The sequence below is a fragment of the Lycorma delicatula genome, chromosome 4, assembly GCF_047948215.1.
Source record: "Lycorma delicatula isolate Av1 chromosome 4, ASM4794821v1, whole genome shotgun sequence".
Lineage (NCBI taxonomy): Eukaryota > Metazoa > Arthropoda > Insecta > Hemiptera > Fulgoridae > Lycorma > Lycorma delicatula.
In genome coordinates, this window is record NC_134458.1 from 44,924,129 (window position 1) to 44,945,252 (window position 21,124).

General features: G+C 28.9%; 1 protein-coding gene and 1 long non-coding RNA gene across 2 annotated transcripts in view; one reads left to right on the forward strand and one right to left on the reverse strand.

Moving 5' to 3' along the window:
• LOC142323335 (uncharacterized) overlaps nucleotides 1-8,767 on the reverse strand; it is a 29,385-nt gene extending 20,618 nt beyond the window's left edge. The window contains exon 1 of the long non-coding RNA XR_012756086.1: nucleotides 8,648-8,767. This is a non-coding gene — a long non-coding RNA (uncharacterized LOC142323335). The remainder of the gene's footprint in view (nucleotides 1-8,647) is intronic.
• Nucleotides 1-21,124, forward strand: part of dop (microtubule-associated serine/threonine (MAST) protein kinase dop) — a 98,715-nt gene that overhangs the window by 2,268 nt on the left and 75,323 nt on the right. Inside the window, exons 2-4 of the mRNA XM_075362823.1 lie at nucleotides 9,047-9,117; nucleotides 15,934-16,036; nucleotides 19,822-19,885. Coding sequence (XP_075218938.1) covers nucleotides 9,047-9,117; nucleotides 15,934-16,036; nucleotides 19,822-19,885 — 238 coding nt within the window. The remainder of the gene's footprint in view (nucleotides 1-9,046; nucleotides 9,118-15,933; nucleotides 16,037-19,821; nucleotides 19,886-21,124) is intronic.

Consider the following 21,124-nt stretch of genomic DNA (forward strand, 5'->3'; position numbering starts at 1 on the left):
AAATGTATATTACTTGATGATAGAGCTAATAAGAAAAACAAGATTTTACCATGTAAATGTGGCCTATGAATTATTACTGCCTACAATGTAGTTTTATACCTTTTATCTTGATATTTTATTGCAATTTATGTTTTACATAAATTTTTATTTATCACATATAATCATTCTTACATTTTATAAAATTCTTGTTTTAATGTACTTATATCTTACTTAACTGGAATCAACCTATTATTGTATAAGCAAGTGTTTTTCATTCACTTTTAAATAAAATCAGTAATCAATCTTAATTATGAAAATAAACTGTTCAATGAAAATAACTGGGATAATAATAGTTAATATGTTGGCATAATTTTTATCAACTTCTCTCTTAATTTTGTGGATAAAAGAAGATTATATTGAAAATCATGTATAGTAAGGTTTCACAATTTTAAATTTTACAGAAGTCTTTAAGAAGCTGTAAAAGAAGCTGTATTTTTATGAAGCTGTAAATTATGTAATTATACATATGCAATTCTGTGGACAGTTATGCTATAAGATTCTCTGCTTTTTTTTAATAATGCTTACGTGGGAAAAGCTGTGACCAAAATCTGGTGTGAAATAAAAAATAGTGTAATTTTCTGTAATGTAGCTATTTTGTAAATTACATTTTTCATGTGTGTCACGTGACACATATATTGTGTGTGTGTCTAATCTTCTACATAGCCTACAAAGTACCCAGTTGCTTACTGCCACAGTCACATTTTACAGTGCTTCAGCAGTGTTGAAGAGGTATACTAGGAGAGGAGTTTTGAAGTAAAGCAGGTTTGTTCCCTACAGTGGATCGATTTTAGCTATTACGTAAATCACTGTTACTATCATTTGAGTTGAGTCATTGCAAGTTATTGTGCTTAAAAAAATGCAGTTTTAGAATGCTTTAAATTTTTTTTATTGCCCTAGCATGTTAAATCTAAAATTACAACACAGGACAGCTGTGTCATGTTTTAAGCTTAATCCATTTACTGGAGCAGTTTGTAAGATTTGTGATATCAGAGAAAGTGAGTTATTAAATATTTATAAGATGATTCTTGCCTGTGCCTTCATTTAAAGTTTGCATACAGTCTTATTGTTGTATAGATTAATGTTTATAATTTATAAATTATGTAAATCATAAATACTTTGTTGACAAGGTTAAATTTCTTGAATATTGTTCCATATATTAATTATAATGTAATATTTTTTTGTTTATACAGTATTAAATGGAATGACACTACATTAATAATTAAGTCTCAAAATTGAACTTGAGTAAGAATCATCATACAAAGAATAACATATTTGTAATTATAAAATCAAAAAAGAATTGTTTTACATAGATTTATTTTATATAATGGTTTTCCAGTTAGAGTAAAGAATATATGTAGAGTTGTCTTTAAACATTAAATTGCATTTCATTTAAGAAATTCTGCTATGTAACACTGATGCAATCGAGTCTTGAAGTTTAAGTATGTGACATTGAGTGCAAAATAAAGTAAAAAAAAAAATACTCATAAAAACACGATATATGTTCAGAAATAAAAATTTAATTCTCATTGATTTATAGCCTAAACATTTAACCTCAATATGTGAAGTATGTAGGATACATCAATTTAAATAAAATCAATTATTACAACATATCATTATGTATTATCCCAGTATTTGTATCAGTATCTTCCGGATGATTTTTTTTTTTTTTTATTTACTGAAATAACTGCATTTTATTCAAGATAAAAGTAGCTGATTGGCTGTTTCAATCAAGCAAGAGGCTATGGAACATTTTATTGCTGTAGGATATTGCTAAACCTTGGAGTTACAAAAGTTTTCTTTCTTGCCAACTCTAAAAATTCTGTCTAACAAGTTGTTTTTAATATATTAATTTATTTGAATTGCTTCTCTGAAATTGTTTTGTAACCTTTTTATTATTATAACACTTACAACTTTTACTATTTTGTATTTCCCTGTTATATTTATAAAATTAAATGTTATATTTCCTTTTTTATATTCATACTTATGCAAAGAAATATTGTTTTAAAGAAAATTTTTGTATATAATTTTCCTGTAAAGCTCCATTTAGATTTCTTTTGTGTTTATTTTTGTGAGGAAAACTTTAACTTTATTTTTTTAAAAGGTTGATCATGTTTTAAGTAGGTTAAATTTCTGTTGAATAACAGAATTTCAAGCCCACGCATAGGCTTAGCTTATGTGGACATAATTACTTATGTAAATATTGTAAATAAACACTTCAGTTTTATTTTAGACTTTTGATAATACTAATTATAGTGGAATTGTTTATTGTGTAAATATTCATATAAAAGAGTGTTCGTTTAAAAGTAAAAACTACTTTATTCTAACAGCCTCAGCTACTTCTAATATCTTTCAGAATGAATGTGGATGGAAGATTTTTTTTAATTAAAAAATTCATAACATAAATAATAATATAATGAAATAATATAAATCTAAGTGAACATTTACTGTGTTTTGTGGTTTGCCATATGATTGTTAGACTTGGAAGCAGATACCTGATCAATAAAACTATTTCACCAATCATATTTCACATTCAGCTTGGAGGATTCAATTTAAAAATAGGCTTATTGTAGACATGCAAGTTGCAGAATTATTAAATTAAATTAAAAAAAGTAAACAGGAATAATAGGATTCTAATTAATGTTGCACCTTTGTTTTTACTCAATAAAATCAGTGCAATGTGCCCCTCTTTACATCAAGCTATTTTATAGAGTTTTGACAATTCTGATTTCTCAAAAACCCTTTAAAATTATTTTCTATCAATCAATTTAATTTATGAAGTGTAAAAGTTCAGTTTTTGGTTTACCAAAATGGATTTATTTTTTATACCCCTGGGCTACTTAATGTTGGAGTATAAGTTTGAGGTTTGTGTAATTTATTTATCAACTGTATTCGATTTGTTACAAATTTTATGTTTAGAATTTTTTATTTCTCATAAGTAGTATTAAATACTAGAAAATCAATCAGTAACATATCTCTAATCATAATTTTTTTTCTTCTCTCACAGAATGTCTGACAATTTCTTTTGCTGGAAGTTGTATCGACGTTCTTTTATTATTTGAAATCTTGATGATGGTGATGTGCTGTTATTAGAGATTATTAAGAATGTCAGTACAACCTTCATCAATGGAAACCAGTAGTCTATTAGAAAATGTTCAGGGTGCAGGAGGAATGAAATTTGTCTTAACAACAAATATATTAAATAATTTGCTTAAGTAAAAGGAATGTTTAATTATTATTTACAATCATGCAAAAACCCAGAGTAGTTAAAACACATAAAATAATTTTATTAAACATTTTTCCATTGTTGAAATATTAAACATTAAGAATAATGAACTGCTGAAGCAGACCATGCAAGCGGTGTACTCTTTAAATATGTATATAAAATGTTTTTTTATTATAAATATGTCAGCATCTGAGAGCTAATTTTTTAAATTATTATTACAGTTAAATAACAAAATAAAATTATTTTTTTATAATCATAACTATTAATGAAACCTACTCTAACTATAGCAAGAATAGCTTGTCAAATGCATTTACTATACTAGTTAGTTTATCAGTAGTACCAGAATAAGTTTATTATCATTCTCATAATTTATTTGATGAACAAATATATGTTGCATGTATAATATTTTTTATATTTTTAATTCATTATTAATTTATAAAATTTTTAATAGTTCCCATATCTACAATTATGTCAAAAATTACATCTAGCTCTTTGAATTCAAAATAATTCATGAAATTGTACATGTCTACCAAATATTGTTATGGACTCATTATGTAGATTATATTATCTATAATTCATTCATACATAATGAACACAAAATATTGCTGATTAAATTACTTGTATAAATACAATTTTCTATTGTTATTGTAACAATAAAAATAAAAATATATAAGTAATATTTTGGACATAACATTAGTGTAAATAATAACATTGTGAAAGTGATTGTAAACTGTTTGCCACTAACACTATAATACATAATAATTTTCACTATCATTAACACATAAAATTAACATATATTCTAGCATGATACACAGAATTGTCATATACACAAAGAGATAAACAAAAAACTAAATTTCATTAAAAAAAATAGCTACACAAAATGTTGGTTATAATATTAGTTTAATCAACATATATAAATAAAAATTGTGATTGGTAACTGAACAACTCTACATAAATGTAAGATAATAAGTCATCTTTAACTCTTAATGAATGTTTTTTACGTAGATAAAACTTAATACACTAATAACTTAAAAAGGAGCCAAAAAAATCTTTGAATGAAGGTAATTTATTTCTAGCCTTTTAAATCTAATAACCACAAAAAAAATATTTAAATGGAAATACAAGCAAAACAAACATACAAATAATTAGGATAATGTGGCATCTATAGAATATCTGTTACTAATGTGACCATTGTTTATATATTAAAAAACAAATAGATCATTAAAAATTAGGTTTAGTGGACACATGTATGCATTTAAAAATAGTAGCCGTAAATTGACAAACATATCAGAGCAGTTAATTAAAAAAAAAGACATATTACCATCGACATAGAAAATAAATTAAACATTTTAGAAAATAATAATTAATTCAGAAACATCTAAAAAAATGATACAAACATAAACAAATTTATGAAACGCCAAATTAATTATTATAATGATAGTTTACTTAAGTTGCCAGCTCTTGTATATTAAATGTTATAATTACCTCATCATTCCCCTAGCTATGATTAAAACAGGTTTTATTAGTCATTGTGTTTGTGTATGTATGTGTGTATATATAAATGTAGGTTCATAACCGTAATGGTTGAAGGTGGCCCACCATGATATAGTCTCTTTTGAAAATTGCATAACCATTCATTAGAGTAACTTAGTTCCCATGCCAGACTTTCTGAGGAAAGTGAGGAATAGAAGTAGTGAGGAAGTAGAAATAGAAGCAATTTAATCAGCAATATTTTGTGTTCATTATGTATGAATGAATTATAGATAATATAATCTACATAATGAGTCCATAACAATATTTCGTAGACATGTACAAATAGAAATAGAAGTAGAAGTGAGGAATAGAAGTAGTCTTCTATTGTCTGTTTTCACTTAGTGTATATTACTTACCAGGATACCAAACATACTGAAATGAAGTGATATGCAGTCTTTCATGTCTCATCTTCACTCTGATCAGCACTGCTAATTGTGCTGACAGTACTTATACTGATTGTTTATATTTTTCATTCTAGATTAAATATGTTTTGCAATGAATTTGTATTCATCCAGTCTATCTCGTACTAGTACACTTGTAATAATTTAATAATACATTATTGACATATAGCCAATAACTTGTTATAAAATAGCGGTATCAGACAGTTAATGTTATTATTACCTACTTGATAGTTCTCAGTAGTTGTAGTTTTCTTTATATATAGGTATAGATTTTTTAAAATTATAAACAAACAATTACTGTTCAGATTAGGATAACAATAACAAAATAAAATTCTTTCAAATGAGTTACAGGTGGTTTGCCACTGCTTTAATTAAAGCCATTAACTAATTATATACCTGCTATAATCAAATTCACTACATGCATTTTAATATAAAAATGTATAATATTGTTTTTCAGTGTAAGTTTTATTAATCTTGGTGCGTTGTTTAAACAATTTTCTTTGTGTACGTGTGTTACAGCGGTGTTTATTTCAATATTATGTACGTAGCTCTTTTGTCACAGTTTCTTTTTATTGGTTAGGTATGCATTAACTAAAGTTCAGTGTTAATTAATTTCTGTATATTTCTTTGGATAATAATTTTAAATGTAGGCTGTTATTAGGATTTTCTTATTTATGATTACTAAATTTATTTGTTGTATACAGTACTTCATTTTAAATTATATGCATTTCTGTATATAATAAAGTATATAAAATTAATAATAATCAAATATTTTGAACCACTAAAACAGAAATTGAAAATAGTTTACTTACTAATATTTATCCAAAACATTTTTCAACATTATATGTCTTCATCAAAGAAGTAATTATTAAAATTATCACATCAGAGATGTATAAAAAAATTTTTTATCTAAAAATGCTTTCCGCTATTCAATTGAGATATTATGAATAATATATTTTCTCAAGAGAATGGGATATTTGTTGCCTTACACTGTGTCACAGTCTTTTTTATGACTAATCCACACGTAAAGCATCTGAGATACTGGTTGATTCTGTATCAGTTTTTTAATGTTTCTTAAACATGTGCAATTTTTGTGATGGTTAAACATATAGAGCAAAAAATCTGCATTAAATTTGTTTCCTGTTGGGGAAGCGGCTGCTGAGACAGTATTGATGCTTCAAATTGTTTTTAAAGAGGAAGCTTTAAATGAAACACAAATATATAATTGGTTATTACATTTTAAACAAGAGGAAATGTTACTTGAAGACCAACCAAGATCAGATTGACCTTTCTCAATTAGGAATGACAAAAATCTTGATAAAGTTTACAATGCTATTTATGAAAATCATCACCTTTAGATTATTAAAGAGCTTTCTGAAATACTCGTATGTCTTGGAGTTCTTGCCAACAGATTTTAACAGACAATTTGAACATGGTACTCATCGCTACAAAATTTCTACTTCAATTGTTCATAGAACATCAGGAAACCAGTCGATGTTAATTTTGTTATATTGTGATTTGAAGAACCAACTTTGAAATGATCACACTTTCATTCTAAATTTGTGACAGGTGATGAGAGTTGGTGCCATGGTTATGACCTGAAAACAAAACATCAATGTAACCAGTGGAAATCACTTAGTTCACAGAGATAGAAAAAAGTATGGCAAGTTCGATCAAATGTGTAGACAATGTTGGTTTGCTTTTTTAATGTAAATGGGATTGTTCAGAGAGAATTTGTTACTCCTGGACATATGGTGAATCACCATTTTTATGTTAATATGTTGAAAAATTGCTTAGGAGTCTGCAACAAAAATTTCAGGCAATGTAGGAGGGGTGATTGGTTTCTGCATCATGACTGCACCCTTTTCCATATGCCCACTGTATCAAAAAGCAAAATGATCATTATCTCTCACCTGATCTTGCTACATATTACTTTTTATTGTTCCTGCTTATGAAAAAAGAATCAAAGGAATGCATTTTGTACCAAGGAGAAAGTCAGATATATTACTGCAGGTCTTGGACAGCATTTCTCTTTAGAAATTACAAAAATGTTCCCAGCAGTGGGAAAACCATTGAAACAAGTGCATTCAATCATATGGGTAGTAGTTTGAAGGAGATTAGAGTTTTAGTCAGTAAAAATTATGAAAACAAATTTTTTTAACCATTTAGTTATTTTTGGGTACACTTCATACATTTTGCGTTATTATATTTGTTTTTAATAAGTAAAGTGTAATTAAATAGTAGTTAGTGTATTAGGTAATTAAGAAAACCAAATTTGGAATTGGGGTGCAGTGTAATGGTTACTACTAGAAAAGGAAGACAAATATTTCCTTAGGAAAATTGAATGTGCAAAATGTAATATTTTGATTTTAAGAAAGTTCTTCAAAGAAGAAAACACAAATTGCCTTACAGCATTTCAGTGACTGATGAAATACTGGAATAACTTTTCTAATAATTTAATGGTTCCTGGGCTAGTAAACTGCATTCAATTTTATCTTTATCATTTTACAATACCTGGAATGCCTTAGAAAGTAGCAAAAATATAAACATTGAAAGCTCTCTCCACAGACAGTTAAAAAAGATTACAGTTGGTTCAATTATAATGAAATATATTTCTTGAACAGTTGATTTACTGTAGAGCAATATGAGATAACTGTATTCTTGTTTAACAGAATTGGAAATATTTCTTTTGTTGACAACCATTTTTCCACCCGGTCATTAATTAAAATTATGAAATAATGTATGTATAGAATTACTGTTATTTAAACCACAATTCAGTGCAAAAAACTCCTGCGTGCTGAGAGCTGAAGCATTTTTCTGCCAAAAAAGTCGATATGAAAATGGCCCCATACTGAAATTTCCTGTTGGACAACTTTCTTTTTTTTTAATTCTTAAACTATAAATAAAATAGTGTTCTTTTTATACTTTTACACTAACTTGCATGTAATATGTTTATGAAGTTATAAAGAATTGTAATTAAAATACTGCAAAAGCAGGTTAAAATTGGAGTAGTACTACACATAATTTGCTGTAATTCCTACAGATTTCCTTTAAATAAATTGAAACATTCCATTAAGTGGGTCATAAGTAAAAACTCTTCAAAGAGAAGTTTTTGTTTCTTGACCAGAAAGGTATGCTGTTATTCTACATTATTCTAAATTATGGTTATGTGGTTTTTCTTTTATGGCATGTGTTATTCTATCTGTAGCACTTGTAGCTGTCTGAAATTAAAAAATTATTAACAAATATCAAACTTCAGTCATTTGGTATGTTATGTTGTATAATTGATGCTATGTTAGATTTATGTTTTATTTTTATAATTATTAAAATAATTTGTGTTTGTGTTCATTCATTAATATATTTATAAAGAGATTGGTTCAATTGTAAACAAGAATTTGTTTCTATAAATTTTATTAGCAGTATAATTAAAATTATTATTATTATTACTTACTATTCTTTATTGTAGTTCTTCATGAATGCAAAAATTGAGAGCTTATCCTTATATAAGTAGTATTTGTTATTATGGCAAGAATTATTCACTGATTTCTAAGAACAGGAACATAAATTAAAAAAAAGGCTGATTAGGAAGATGACTGATTGTCTGGAAGAAGCAAAACTGAATGTGACATTTCTGTGTTTGAGCAGATTACTCATTTTACTTCTAGCCTAATTTGAATAATAAATTCCAAGTTAGGCATGTTTGATCTTTTCACAATGCACAATATTACATGTATATTATGACAAGGTAAGAAAAAATATTCTCATATACATTTGAACCTACCTTGTATTTTTGTTTTGTTTGTCTTGATTAATATATAAATGTATGGTTTTTTCTTTTTTTTTTTTTTAGAATTGTCAAATTTAGTCTTCATGCGAAATTCTACCTTGGGCCAGTCAGCACCTTCATTATCAAATACTATGGTAAGTTAAATTTTATTTTAAGTTAGATTGTTTTGTGTAGGTTTGAAAGTCGCTTTTCAGAAACTAATAATTTAATTATTTATTTTAACATTATGAAGAAGATTCTTTGCTGTTTATCATTTTAATGCTTTCTCCCGCATTTTGATTTGTTTTGTTGTAAATTAAAACCCAATTTCTGAAACTTGTGTTTGTTTCCTTTGATTTTATGTACATCAATTTTCTCAGAATTAAATTTCTCTACAAATTTTACTAGAAATTTTTGTTTAACAGCAGTTTCACAAAGTTAATTTGTATCATACCGAAAACAATGTTTTTATTTGGCTTATTTTTGTACATTTTAATAATCATTCTGGAGACATACTACAGATATACATAGTTATATATAGTTTTTGGAACCTGTTTTATTAATTTTCCAGGTCAGAAACATATCAAAATATCAAAACTGCCTCTTAATTTTTGTTCTAAGCATTTTAGTAAAACTTCATTATATCCTTGAAGCAGAAGTTTGGACAAAATATTTTGTTAGTCATAATTCGAAAGCAAAGTGTTTCTGGACTTAGGAACATTTCTAAAAATGTTTACAGAAATCCTTTTGCTTATATTAATAACCCAAATCATCTCTTGAAGTATTGCCAAGCAATTCTGAATAATCTTATATGAAAAAAAGCTAAGCTTTTTATAAAATGTGCATTTCTTGGGTTCTGCCAGACCGGTTTTAGTGATTTTTATGTTGTTTGAAACCTTTTCTTGAGTATATTTTTTCTGATATTCTTGAAGTCCCATTTTTCTTGGAGAACTGGAATAATCTGTCTAATTCCTTACCCATTAAAGATATCAAACTGGATCAATTTCAAGACCCAGAAAAGTAGAGGATTTATGTAAAAACAGAAAATTTATCACTGGCCTTTAAATTTTCTTTAATTGGAAGTAGCAAATACTCTCCTGTTCCTATTTATAAAATTAAATGCCCTCTGTAAATTGTATGCAGCTTTTCCTTCCCACAAGCTTAGTTCCTGAGGGCAACGTGGTAGCGTTAGGTGTCAGCTGTCTTCTTCGGAAGGCAGAACTCATTACTATCTCTCGTGGCGGATTACCGATGTAGATCTCCCTCGGGGCATCTCACCGTGGCCGGGCTGAACACTGTGGAATGTGATCAGTTTGAGGACAAGAAGATGTCCTCCGTTAAAGCCATTACTGACAAGGAACGGAGGGGGTGGTGTAGTGACCTGACATGCTACGAGGCGGGATCTTCTCCCCTCGGGGGGGGGGGGGGGGGAAATTGAGATGTTCTCAGCAAGTGTTGCGATCAACATCTGTGGTGGTATGTTGTGTTAATTTGCATTGAATTACGAGACATTCACAAAATTGGCACATAATAAGTAGAACTAGGCGCGGGGTTCGCGGGTCCGCGAGCTCAGGTTGCTAGTTCAGAGGGATACAATGTAGGACATTCAAGATGTTCAGACGAGGCCTACAGCGAAGGCAAAAGCTGAGTTAATAAATCACCGATACAAATTTCTACTGAGGCATTTACATCGGACTGGAACATCACTAGGCGGGTGTCTTTCCTTAAGGGGTTGGGATGTTCTCAGCAAGTACAGGCTAAACTTTAATTATATTAACTTTATATTTCTCATATTTTATTTAACTTTATATTTCTCATATTTTAAATGGAAAAAAATATTCACTGATAATTTACTTCAGAAATAACACAATGGTCTCTCTAACTTTTTTTTTTGTTGTGAAGAGTTTGAATTGTACGATATTCACTTAGTTAAAATAAATATCGTAAAAATATATAATATCGTACTATTCCTGTGTCCTAAATATTTTGCAAATGAAATAGTAACAAGTTGTTAAATACAATGAAACTAAATTAATTATAATTGGGTAATTTGATTTAATTCTCTGATAAAAATACTAAGTTGTAAAGTTCTCTTCATACAGTATTGGTTATATTATGGAAAAAATACTTTGGTTTATTTTCTTGAAACAGTAACATAAAAACTGTTTTTATTGCATTACACTAAATAAATCTAAAACCAATCTATTGCTGCATGCGTTACTGGTATAGGCAGTTGTGAATACATTACTACCGTTTTATAATTCATGGACAGATCTTGCTGCAATGATATTTACATTTAAAATCTTAAAATACTATTTAATTTCAATTGAGTAGATGTAAAAGGAAGAACAAAACTAGTATATAATCATTTGTGGTTTCTTGGTATATTTTTTCAATATTATAAACAAAAGTACCAAACAAACCATATTCATATAGTTCTGTGAAACCTAAAAAACTAAGTATCTCATGCTTAGGTTTACTTATGAATAATAAAAATGCTTGAATGAACATATCTACAAGATGTATACAATATTTAATTTTTATTTAAAGAAAGGCAGACCAATTAATTTCTATTGCTATTGTTTTTTTTCCTCTGCAATCATAATTAATGAAATATCCTGGCTTGCCAATCCAGGGATGTAACAAGCTGAATTAACTTTCCTTACATGAACAAGGAATGCAGCTCCTACTTAACAAAGCTACTTAAGATATCTGAAGACTTATGAAATATCAAATCAGTTAGTCATTCAGTTTTTATCAATTTTATTTTACTTAAGTGAATAGATCTCTGAAATAATATATATATATTGTTGTTGTAATGTAAAATTATGTGTGTTATTTTTGATAGTTATTGTTATTTATTGTAAGTAATGGCTTGCATTATGGTTTTAGTCAGGATTGATTCTCTTACTGACAAGCAAATTTTATTACATTTAGTTCTGATCACTTACCTTTTTTATTCAAGTAAAGTGTAGAGTTGGAACAAGTATATAGTTAATTGGTTTTACTTTTTTTTACATGTAGAGCTTGTATATTAAGTGTTCTGTGGATCAATCTAAAGGTTTTTCAGCTAGTCTTTTTTATTTTTTTTGGATTTATTATTATGGACTATGGGTTAAAAATACAACATATTAAAATTACATGCTAAAGGTATTTTATATGGTTATCTCTTTTCTTTTATTAATTTTGTTTTGCCATGAAATGCTTGAGATGAATTGTTAATATGTAGGTGCACATTGGAAATGTCTGCATGGTTTTATCCATTGTTTTTCAAACTAATTTATAATGATCATTTTTATTCTGTAGTTAAAAAAACGTACAAATACAATACTAGGAAAAGAAAACTACTGTTATCAGTATATGTGGTTAAATTTATGAATAAACATTTAATTATTTGTTTTACTTTAATCCAATCTTCATTTTCACAGAGAAAAAAACAAATCTAATGTTATAATTTATTTTAGCATGTTTTCATTTTTATAGCAACCAAAGTGTCACAAACAGTATCTGTAGAGTAAAATAACAATTCTGGATTTTTTTTCACATAATTATACTCTCTTAAATTATTGTTTTCAGAAGTGTATGCCCCAAATTAAAAAAGCCATTTATTTGCTTAGGTTCATACAGAATTTTTGATATCTTATTAAATACATTATACATATACATATATACTTATATACATATCTTATTAAATCAAATTCCAGGTGGAATTTGATTTAAAAATACGTAGTCCACTGAATAATCAAAAGTTATTTTGATTATTCAAAAGTTATTTTTTATAAGAATTATTTAAGTAATTTTTTTTTTAATAAAAAACATTAATTCACAAATATAATTTTAAAAACAGCTTCTCAGATCCTCTATTACCACATCTTTAAAAAAAATCTTAATAGTTAAAAACATTTGTATTGGACAGGTAACATTCAATTATTATTTTTTTTTTTTTTGTCTTCAGTCATTTGACTGGTTTGATGCAGCTCTCCAAGATTCCCTATCTAGTGCTAGTCGTTTCATTTCAGTATACCCTCTACATCCTACATCCCCCGCAATTTGTTTTACATACTCCAAACGTGGCCTGCCTACACAATTTTTCCCTTCTACCTGTCCTTCCAATATTAAAGCGACTATTCCAGGATGCCTTAGTGTGTGGCCTATAAGTCTGTCTCTTCTTTTAACTATATTTTTCCAAATGCTACTTTCTTCATCTATTTGCCACAATACCTCTTCATTTGTCACTTTATCCACCCATCTGATTTTTAACGTTCTATAGCACCACATTTCAAAAGCTAATCTTTTCTTCTCAGATACTCCGATTGTCCAAGTTTCACTTCCATATAAAGCGACACTCCAAACATACACTTTCAAAAATCTTTTCCTGACATTTAAATTCATTTTTGATGTAAACAAATTATATTTCTTACTGAAGGCTCGTTTAGGTTGTGCTATTCGGCATTTTATATCGCTCCTGCTTCGTCCATCTTTAGTAATTTTACTTCCCAAATAACAAAATTCTTCTACCTCCATAATCTTTTGTCCTCCTATTTTCACATTCAGTGGTCCATCTTTGTTATTTCTACTACATTTCATTACTTTTGTTTTGTTCTTGTTTATTTTCATGCGATAGTTTTTGCGTAGGACTTCATCTATGCCGTTCATTATTTCTTCTAAATCCTTTTTACTCTCAGCTAGAATTACTATATCATCAGCAAATCGTAGCATCTTTATCTTTTCACCTTGTACTGTTACTCAGAATCTAAATTGTTCTTAAACATCATTAACTGCTAGTTCCATGTAAAGATTAAAAAGTAACGGATATAGGGAACATCCTTGTCGGACTCCCTTTCTTATTACGGCTTCTTTCTTATGTTCTTCAATTATTACTGTTGCTGTTTGGTTCCTGTACATGTTAGCAATTGTTCTTCTATCTCTGTATTTGAACCATAATTTTTTTAAAATGCTGAACATTTTATTCCAATCTACGTTATCGAATGCCTTTTCTAGGTCTATAAACGCCAAGTATGTTGGTTTGTTTTTCTTTAATCTTCCTTCTACTATTAATCTGAGGCCTAAAATTGCTTCCCTTGTCCCTATACTTTTCCTGAAACCAAATTTGTCTTCTCCTAACACTTCCTCCACTCTCCTCTCAATTCTTCTGTATAGAATTCTAGTTAATATTTTTGATGCATGACTAGTTAAACTAATTGTTCTGTATTCTTCACATTTATCTGCCCCTGCTTTCTTTTGTATCATTACTATAACACTTTTTTTGAAGTCTGACGGAAATTCCCTTTTTTCATAAATATTGCACACCAGTTTGTATAATCTATCAATCGCTTCCTCACCTGCACTGCGCAGTAATTCTACAGGTATTCCGTCTATTCCAGGAGCCTTTCTGCCATTTAAATCTTTTAATGCTCTCTTAAATTCAGATCTCAGTATTGTTTCTCCCATTTCATCCTCCTCAACTTCCTCTTCTTCCTCTATAACACCATTTTCTAATTCATTCCCTCCGTATAACTCTTCAATATATTCCACCCATCTATCGACTTTACCTTTCGTATTATATATTGGTGTACCATCTTTGTTTAACACATTATTAGATTTTAATTTATATACCCCAAAATTTTCCTTAACTTTCCTGTATGCTCCGTTTATTTTACCAATGTTCATTTGTCTTTCCACTTCTGAACACTTTTCTTTAATCCACTCTTCTTTCGCCAGTTTGCACTTCCTGTTTATAGCATTTCTTAATTGCCGATAGTTCCTTTTACTTTCTTCATCACTAGCATTCTTATATTTTCTATGTTCATCCATCAGCTGCAATATATCATCTGAAACCCAAGGTTTTCTACCAGTTCTCTTTGTTCCGCCTAAGTTCGCTTCTGCTGATTTAAGAATTTCCTTTTTAACATTCTCCCATTCTTCTTCTACATTTTCTACCTTATCTTTTTTACTTAGACCTCTTGCGATGTCCTCAAAAATCTTCTTTACCTCCTCTTCCTCAAGCTTCTCTAAATTCCACCGATTCATCTGAACCTTTTCTTCAGGTTTTTAAACCCCAATCTACATTTCATTATCACCAAATTATGGTCGCTATCAATGTCTGCTCCAGGGTATGTTTTGCAGTCAACGAGTTGATTTCTAAATCTTTGGTTAACCATGATATAATCTATCTGATACCTTGCAGTATCGCCTGGCTTTTTCCAAGTGTATATTCTTCTATTATGATTTTTAAATTGGGTGTTGGCAATTACTAAATTATACTTCGTGCAAAACTCTATAAGTCAGTTCCCTCTTTGGTTCCTTTTGCCCAGCCCGTATTCATCCACTATATTTCCTTCCTTGCCTTTTCCAATGCTTGCATTCCAATCTCCAACTATTATTAAATTTTCATCTCCTTTTACGTGTTTAATTGCTTCATCAATCTCTTCGTATACACACTACCTCATCATCATCGCTTGTAAGGGGCTTGTAGGCATATAGACGTTAACAATCGTTGTCGGTTTAGGTTTTGATTTTATCCTTATTACAATGATTCTATCGCTATGCGTCTTGAAATACTCCACTCTCCTCCCTATCTTCTTGTTCATCACGAAACCTACTCCTACCTGCCCATTATTTGACGCTGAGTTAATTACTCTAAAATTACCTGTCCAAAAGAATTGATATTAAGTATTCAGTAATTAATCTTGGTAAATGTTAATTTGGCAACCTTCACAGCACCATCATAATATCTTCTTTCATTCAAAAATGTTTAGATCAAATTAAAAATTTTTTTTTGCAATACAAAATTCCCATCCCATATTGCTCAAGCCTTACACTTAAGTGATGACTTTGTAATAAAAAATCTTGCGTTTTTTTGCCTGTGTTTTTATTCCATATATGAAACACTTTGTGGTTGTGACTTTAACCATTTATTTTTTGTACTCATTGGTATAAAAATTGCCATTATGGAATTATTACTGTTGCAGAAAGAGCTCAACATTGGAAGAAGAAGTAGTCGTGTACTCCAGCGAAAGAGCTTTATATCAAATACTTCTCCTACTTTACCACGTTGTCATTCACCAATGTCTGGTAAGAATTAATTTAGGTCTATGTAAATAAAAAATGTTGAATGTGGAGTTTGAAATGATTGAAGTTACTGTTTTGTGTATATGTAAATCTAAAATACCATGGCGAATTGATGTTGCTTAATTTATGTGCATTCATACTGTACTGTAGTAGCTGGATTAGAGAGTGTTGTATGAACAATATAAGGTAGGTTTATTTAAATAGAATTTATCTGGAAGTTTGGAATTCTGTGAAAGCTAGGATTTGGACTCTGTTTTCATCACAGTTGTTACAACCTTAGGTTTAGTATTTCCCTAATATTATATCCAGCTGTGTTCCAAAATTTTTCTGAGAATTTCACAAAGTAGTATTGTTATTACCGCTTTCCAGATTGGTTTTAACTTTTTTGAAGCTTTAACATTTCTTTCTTCATTTTTTATTTTTTTGTTTATTGATTTACTAGAATAATTAACAATAACCCGCCTTAAAAATTACTTGGAATTTATTCTTGCAACTTTGAAAAAATAATCAGTCTAAAGACCTACTTCAAAATTATCATTCTGGAGATAATTAGTTTGCATATTCTTCAGTGGAGTTACTGTTACATGGTTATTTATATTATCCATTTTAATATGTAACAAAATTTCTTGTATATAGCTGAATAACAGGTTTGATTATCTTGTTTTGTTTAATATGTTGTTTTTGTCGAATTTTAATGTGTTTCTAAATTTCATTTGTTCAAGTATATTGCAGTAGTGGATAATCCATCTTTGTATTAGTCATACCTGTGATTTACCTACCTATGATTTTTATCTTATTGTATTAGTTTTTGATTAATGTGTGGTGGAAAAGTGGTTTTTTCTATTTATTTTAAAAGTGTGTTGTCCATTTTGAAAATGGGGAAAGTTGATCAGAAGATCAGTTACTTTGTTGTATTCATATTCTGCTGTTAAATCTAAATTGGAATATAATTTGTTGATGTATCTAAGGAACATAGATATCTTATTTCATCTTTGTATTGGTCTGTGTTGTAGCCAGTTGCACAAAATTTTTATGGTTTATCCTGGTGATCAACAAATATATCTGTTTATAAACACTAACAAAACATAATTAAGTAAAGCTGAAACAACTAACTGAATATTTAAATCTGTATAAAATGTGATTAGTCATCAAAATATTTTGAAGCAGTAATCACCATACATTGTTGAATATTGACAAAAATAATTTAAATTATTTGGAGTACTTAGAGTGTAATCTGTATTTCTTATGGTCTTATAGTTCCACAATACCTGGAACATCCCAGGAAATAGCATCCTGTGAAAATATTGTGAAATACAGATAAAATCCCAATGTCAGAGGCTGTGTTTTACAAACTGGTCACCATACCACATTGAGGTTGAAGAATATGAGGTCCAGTTTCCCCTTTGAATTGGTAACTGTCACTCTAAGTATTTATTAGATGCTAATGATCTTAGCTCCCTCTGTCATGTTCTTGATATTAATTTTTAGTTATTATATGGTATAGCATATTTATCTTATGTGTATTTTTATCTGACTGTTGGATCAGTAATGATAACATAGTTTACGTTTCTAACAGGAAAAAGAACTAGTCTTCAGACCCATGAACAAGAATTAGTATATTGTGCAAATCTTCGTAGGCTTTGTATAACTGTTGGAGGTGGCATCGATAAGATCAAACCAATTTTCAAGCTGATAATGTATATATACAATGAGTGTACTCATTGTACAGTTGCTTTTTTTTTAAATATGACATGTTTTTACAAAAATAACAGGTTATTATGCATTGAAATTGAATATCATTCGGAAAAATGTAATAAATTATTAGAATTTTTTTTACCAGGTTATGAGTGATTTACTGGTGTGGTGATATTTTCCATTTTTTCCTATTTCTTTTTTCTCTTTACAGTTAGCATTTTTCTCTCCTATAAAATTTTTCCTTCAATTTTTTATTGCTTCTTCTAGATGCAGGTTATTAAAGGGATTAGACTACATCTTTGTCTCCCTCTTTTCCATATTGAATCATGGTTTGGTTTGTTTTGTAGTCTTGATCACAGATGCCTGCCTGATTCTTTTTCAGATCGTAAATAGTTCATCCTTCTAATTACTTCACCCATATTTTCCTTAATGTTTTTAAACATTTTATTCCATTTCACCTTATCATATGCCTTTTTGAGATCTACTACTTAGATAGCTTTATTTTTTTAACCCTTCTTCAAGATTAATTTTTATGCCAAAATGGCCTTCCTTGTATCCATGCTCATTCAGAAATTAAACTGGTCTTCATTTAGTAAACCTTCCACTTCATGCTCTGTTTGCTTGTCATATTTTCTTTGCATCTAACATTAGACTAATATTGTAATTCTCACATTTACCTGCTCCTGCTTTCTTCATTATGGTAGCAGTTATATTTTTTTTGATTTTGATCTTTAATCTGGTAACAGAAGCAGGATCAGACTTCTGCTAGAAGATTTCTCTTCCGGAAGAGAGATTCAACCGTTATATCATTTATTACTATTATTACCATAGTTTATCATATTTCTGTTTAATTTTTGAGAGCTCTATGAAATTCATTTTTTTTAAATAGTTTGATTATTATTGATTTTTCCTCTCTCTATGGTCGCTTATTATATTCTACCTATTATTATAATGCACTGTTCTTCAATATTATATCTATTAGTTGTCTCACTAACGGATTTTCTATCCATACTCCAATGCAAACACATTTTGGCTCCATTTTTTCAATATTTTTTCATGTGCTACATCTTCTGTAGATGGTTCTTATTTTATTTTGGTAGATCTCTCCTTCAATCAATTTCTCTTTTCTACTTTGCACTTTCAATTAATTTTATTTCTAATTTATTTATTTCCACATCAGGGTGTATTAATAAGTTCCTTACAACAAACAGAAGCCAGGACCCAGAATTGAAGAACCAATAGTTTGAATGTTTAACTGCATGCTTAGGCCTTGCTCTACTGACATTCGATACAGAAAGGCAAGCAAGTAATAGGATCTTTGCACTTCCATGATTCATATCTTAATAAAAACAGTAGTTAAAACAGATGCTAAGCAAGTTCAAAGTTGAGTTCTTATGTGTATTGCAGAGTAATTATTTAAATTTAATTATTCTGCCATTCATAAGATTTTTTTTTATAATTTTATTTATTTTTGTACTAGATTTCCAGGTTATTATAATATATCGTATTTATTACACTTTGTGTTTTTAATAAATATAAATAATTTTCTATTTACCCTACATATTTTTTAAGTTACAGACCAGCTAAATTATATATTGCACATTTAAATTATGTAAGAAGTAAAAAAAATACAGAAACTATTATAAAAGATTGATAGACATATCACAGTGTACATATATGCTAATTGATGTTGACTGGACTATGATTCTGATGTATCTACAGAAGGGATAGTAATTTTATCTGTTTATTACTTACATTATTTATTTTAAAACAGAAGCAAACAGTATGATTTAAAATTCTCATTTCATATTGACCTCCCTTATTATTTAAGTGATAGAGTTTATTACATTTAATCTAGTGATTATATTATAATATTTATTAAAGCATTCATTTGTATAAATCAGCATAAATTTGTAGTTGTTTGTTTTGTTAGCTGAAATTTGTTAAATCAATTTCTTTTTATGTTATAGTGTACAACTAAAACATACATGGGCTAAATGTAATCTGATTTTATTATATAGCTGTGGCCATTTAATGAATATTCGATTGTATATTTCTTTAAATGAACTTTATCATATTTTTGTTTTTTACAGGAAGTCCACTTGAAAGTCCTCGCATGTCCCCAAATCAGCATTTTCCATTTGCACCCATAAAAAGGTAAAGTTTTTTAGATTATGATTTTGTATTGTGCTTACTACATTGACCACATCTATGTTATTTTTGGAATTTTTGCTGAGGCCACCTTTCTGCCTTAAAAAAAATCTATTAAAACGAAAATGCCATTACCATTTGATCCCCACAACCCTTGCAAGCTTTTTATTTTTCTTAGATCTCCTATACAATGTTCATTCAAGATCATCATTTTGCATTTTGATGCATAGAATCAGTGAGTATGAAATCAACACCAAAAATGTATACTGAAGGTTTCTATAATGCTATAATAAATTTCATTCAATGTTATTATATATGTTACATTTCCATTATTTGAAAACATCTGTTAATATTTACATCATGAATTCAATTTATAACTTAATTACATAGGTGAATTTTTACATGTGTGCATGACCAGATGATTATAAATGTGTGTTGTATGTGTATAGGATTAATGAATTTTCAAAAGGTGGCAACAGCTTCAGCAGCCAGAACAAAATAAAATCCAAACCAAATCACTACTTAAATTTCTAAATAGATGAACCAACACTATTAATATTGTATATTTCAAACACTACAAGAATGGAGTTAAAAGTTTCAGGCCTCACACACAGATGGCATTAGTTCACTTAATTTCTTGATGGTATCACATGATTCCATTCTTCATTAATTTACTGTATGATTTTCAAGTCGCTGCATCACTAGTACAGTATTTACAATCTACCAAAGTGGAGAATTTGGGCGTTTTCTGGAAAATAGAAAAATCTGGAAATTTTTGCAATGATTAACAGTTTTTTCCGAAAGGCTGAAGTGCAAAGAACAGTAAAGAAGATCTTGATACAACATTGGGAAACTTCTCCATCAAATACATCAGTTAAACAGTGAGTCACAGAGTTTAAAATTGGTCAAACACGCACTAGCAATGAACCTCACAGTGGACTCTCTTCTGAAGAGATTACACCAGAAATTATAGAAAAAGTGTATAAAATCATTTTGGTAGATTGACGAGTGACCATGAATATGTTAGCAGACTCTGTAGACTTGTCAACAGAACATGTGCACAATATTTTGCACAAAAATTTAGGCATGAACAAACTGTCTGCTAGGGGGGTACTGCATTTGCACACACCCAACCAAAAACAGTGAAAAAAACCATTTTAAGTGATTGTCTCAAGTTGTTTTGGCCCAATCCAGAGGAATTTTTACATTGATTTGTGACAGCTGATGAGACTTGGGTTCATTACT